At 49.8% G+C, this 4,523-nt stretch overlaps 1 protein-coding gene across 1 annotated transcript in view; it reads right to left on the bottom strand.

Moving 5' to 3' along the window:
* Positions 1–523: 523 nt before the first annotated feature.
* The window catches only part of RTP3 (receptor (chemosensory) transporter protein 3), an 8,597-nt gene continuing 4,597 nt past the window's right edge, over positions 524–4,523 (bottom strand). Inside the window, exon 3 of the mRNA XM_008582132.1 lies at positions 524–808. Within this exon, the coding sequence (XP_008580354.1) occupies positions 524–808 (285 nt within the window). The remainder of the gene's footprint in view (positions 809–4,523) is intronic.

The following is a 4,523-nucleotide window of genomic DNA, read 5'->3' on the forward strand; positions in this document are numbered from 1 at the left end:
GGGGCTGACTCAGCCATGCCCCCTGACTCCACATTCAGCCCAGCGATGACCACCCAGCAGCTGCTGGAAGCGCCCAAGCCAGGGTGGTGGGGCGCTGAGAGCCTCAGCCACACTCCCCCGACATCCACATCTAGCCCAGTGAAGAACACCAAGCTGCCCCTAGAAGCACCCTGGGTTCCCTAGCTGGGGCAATGGGGGGCTGAGGTCCTCAGCAACACCCTCCCGATGTCTGCATCTAGCCTACTGATGACCACCAGGCCAGTGCTTGAAGCATCCCAGTCTTCCAAGCCGGAGCTGGGGTGGGGCAAAGGGCCTCAGCCATACTCCTCCAATGTCAGCACCCAGCCCAGTGACAACCACCGGGCCATCGCTAGAAGCATCCCAGGTCCTCGAGTTGGGGCAGTAGGAGGCTGAGGGCCTCAGCCACGCCCCCCTGACATCCACATCCAGTCTAGCAATGACCACCGAGCCACTGCCAGAAGCACCCTGGGCTCCCCAACCAGGATGGTGGGGGCTGAAGGCCTTAGCCACACCCCTCGATAACTGCATCCAGCCCACTGATGACCACCAGGCCACTGGAAGCACCCTGGCCTCCTGAGCTGGAGCGGTGGGATGTGGAAGGCTTCAGCCACACCCCTCCAATGTCAGCATCCACCCTGGTGATGACCACTGAGCCACCACTGGAAGCACCCAAGGCTTCCGATCCAAGTGGAGGGGCACTGAGGGCATTAGCCACGCCCTCCTGACGTCTGCATCCAGTCCAACGCTGACCAGTGAGCCACCACCACCGGAAGTCCCCTAGGCTGCCCTGTCGGAATGAGAGGGGTGCCACAGGCCTCAACCATGCCACACCCTCCCTCCTTTCTTCTCCTCAAACCCTATCTCCCTCCCCTTTCCCCTCTCTCCCACCCCAAACTGCTCTGCAACAGAATCTAGAATGTAAAAATAATAATAATAAATTAATTAATTTAAAAAATTTAAAAAATTTATTTCCATGAAAAAACCAAAACCATTGAGCACCCACTCCAAATGTGCATATATTTATTATTCATGCATCATATGCATATGTATACATATCATTCTATTAATATTAACATGCATTATGAGGTGTGCTACGAGAAATAGTAAATTTTAGTGAAAATTAAGTGACATTTTAAGGATATCTCCCCCTCCCCTGTGTGTGCACCCCTTGTGAAGACCACTGTTCTTTTTTTTGTTTTGTTTTTTAAAAGATGATCAGTAAGGGGATCTTAACCCTTGACTTGGTGTTGTCAGCACCACGCTCTCCCAAGTGAGCAAACCGGCCATCCCTATATGGGATCCGAACACATGGCCTTGGTGTTATCAGCACCGCACTCTCCCAAGTGAGCCACGGGCCGGCCTTAAGACCACTGTTTTAAAACCCACATTTTCAGCCTAACTGAGCTGCTGCCCTGGAGTTCTGCTCCTTCACAGCAGGCTCTCGCTGGGCAGCCTCCCTCCTTCCCACCGGTTTTGTCTCTCACGAATTAACTAGATGTGGGGAGCCCTCTTAATTTCTTTTTTCTGACTTTTTCCTCCCCTTTCAACCTCTTTCTTGTGCTGTCCCCGCTACTCTCAACTTCAAGGCAGATTAAGAAAGGATTTACAAAGTGGGGAAGGTACAGGGGAGGGAATCTGGATTGGAAGTCTGGGGAGTTGTGGGCTTGGGGCTCTGACCAGCTGTGTGACAGTGGATGGGTCACTTCAGGCTTTCTGGGGGTGAAATGCTGCCCTTTATGTGGTAGGGTGCTGGGCATACCTGCTGCACACAAGGGCCCAAAGCCAGTGCTGGCCTCTCATCTGGTTGAGCTCGAGAAAAACAATTCCAGGACATATTTAGAACACCCTCCCCTCTCTCCGAGATCCAGCCACGCTGGATGCGGATATTCATCTAGATCAGCACAGCTTGCACTTGGCCTCTTATCTGGAAAGGGCACGGCAGGCTTGTCACTCTCCTTCCTTCCTCCTGGGGGATGGCTTTGGTCCTGCCCTTCATATCCTCCTCTGGGCCTTCCAACCCAGAGGTCTTTCTCCTTGGAGCAGGGTCAGGGCTCAGCCTGGACGTACACTGTCACTCTTTCTGAACACTGCGCTGGACCCTGGTCTGCTGCTGGGAGAAGGCCATCTCCAAAAGCTGGGGTCTTTGACTCCCAGGGTGGGTGGGAATAGTGTGGGGAAGGACATGGGTCTCCTCCAACTCCCTGCCCCCCCAGAAGGCCTTCGATCAATCTCAGTTTGCACAGGAGCAATACCAGTTATTGTCCAGTTCAGGTCACACCCAGGCCCACCACTTGGAAGCCCCCCTTGCTCTCCCCTGCAGACATTGTGAGCTTGCTGTGGGGCCAGGCATAGTGTCAGAGCACTATGACATGAGGGGCAGAGCTTCAGAGGGTTTGCAATGAATGGATGGATTCCTGCGTTCTCTGGGGGAGACACCTTGAGCTCCTGCCCCTACTTCTGCCCTTTAATTCTTTATGTCAAGATCACCAAGCACCCCTGCTCAGTACCTCTGTCTGAAGTCAAGAGAGTAGTAGAGTTGGGCCTGGGCCAGGAGGGTAAGAGGAAGTGGGCCCTTGAGCTGAGAAGTGCCCTGGATGTCCTGAGTGGGCTGGTCTAGGTGGCAGCAGTCATTCGGTCAAACAATGTGTTTGTAGAGCAGGAGTGTGGATGTCAGAAGCCCCCGTGCTGTGGCTGGATAAACAACAGGAAAGGTAAACTCTGGGAGCCCTCAGAAGTGGCACCCACTCTCCACCCGGGCTCCCCATCCTGTGATTATGCACAGGCCTTGTTGAGGCAACTTGAAGAGGTTGGCGCTGACAGGCTGGCCTCAAATGTTCCTCCACACCCTCCTGGACCCTCCCACCCCTTCTGGGGGCAATGGCAGCCAGCACCTACAGGGTGCTTTGGTGTGAACCTGGGTGAATTACAGTCAATCTCAAAAAGTCCTGAATTAATGAAAATATTGCTAATTAAATTAAATGGTTTTTCTAAACTTGCTCTAATAGGAGAGGATATTAATCAAAATTCCATTTTTCAACTAACACTAAAATACAGATAGCTATTGTCATAAAAGCCACAGTGACAAGAATGAAGCTTGAGGCCAAGACCCGGACCTGACCCAGACTGTTTCCCTTCCCAAGTCGTGGGCGGTAGGAGAGGTACCACGCGGAATCTGCTTGATTTTTTCACATGGAGAAGGTCCCTTTTAATTAAACAACAAAACATGTCTGAAGGAATAATACAGTTATTTCAGACTCCAGCTTTATTATCTCTAAACACTTCAATTCAGTGTTTTAAAAATTAGGGATTACTTTTAAACTGATTGATTCTGATGGTTATCCACAATATTCAAAATCAGAACCTTCTGTCTCACCAGGAACCACACCCCCTTATACCCGTGTTTCAAACAGAAGTTTCATAAAGTCATTCCTTTGTACAGTTTTACTAAAAATATATCAGGCTTCAATTCAGTCAGTTGATTTCTCACACGGAGGACACTTGGTCCAAGGCACAAATAATTTCTGAGACCCTGTCCTCTGAACATGGAAAACACTCCAGTTAGCTGGAAGGAATCCCAGAGCTCTGAGCTGACAGCCCTCCTGTGAGCCTGGTGGTGAGAATCCACTGTCGATCGGACGTGCTAAGCTAGAGTTATTCACTCTTCAAAGCAGTTGGAGAATGTATAGGTGAGTCTTGGTGTTTGTGGATTCCATATCTGTAGATCTGTATACTTGCTAAAATCTATTTCTAACCCACAAAATCAGTATTTGTGGTGCTTTCGTGGTCATTCACAGACACGTGCAAAGCAGCAGAAAGTCTGGGCCACCAGACCCCCATGTTCTCAGCTCAGGTCTAACAGGATGACGTGCTGCCTGCCTGTTCCAGCTCTCAAACTGTAAACAAGTGGGATTTTAATGGTCTGCTTTTCCACATTTGTCACATTTTTGTGTTGTCAGTTGGTGATTTTGCTCCTTCAGATGGCCCCTAAGCATAGTGATGAAGCACTGTGTGCTGTTTCTAAGAGCAAGAAGGCTGTGACGTGCCCTGTGGAGAACATGCAGGTGTCAGGAAGCATCGATCAGGCATGAGCTACAGGGCTGCCAGCGGGAGTCCAGTGATGACAACTCAACACCATGTCCTAAAGGAGGTGTCTTCAAAGAGAAAGACACAGGGGGGCATCCTCCTCACCCCTCAGCTGCCGTAGGCCCTGTGGAGATCACTGTTTGAGAACCCAGGTGTTCAGCCTAAAACTTCTGACTGCAAATGCCTCTGCGGATGACATTGGAAGGTCTGTGCAAATTTTCCAGGAAGAGGCCCACAGCTTCAGGAGATTTCCAAATGGCTCTGTGAGTCACAAACTCTTCAGACTCAGTTCTCCTGAGAATGAAAAAAACTGTAAAGGTCTTCTTCTTTTTTAGTATATTAAGATGAAAGTCACATAACAAAATCAACCATTTTATTTTATTTTTTTATTTTTATTTTATTTATTTATTTATTTATTT

This window comes from Galeopterus variegatus, unplaced genomic scaffold, assembly GCF_000696425.1.
Source record: "Galeopterus variegatus unplaced genomic scaffold, G_variegatus-3.0.2 Scaffold2523, whole genome shotgun sequence".
Classification (NCBI taxonomy): domain Eukaryota; kingdom Metazoa; phylum Chordata; class Mammalia; order Dermoptera; family Cynocephalidae; genus Galeopterus; species Galeopterus variegatus.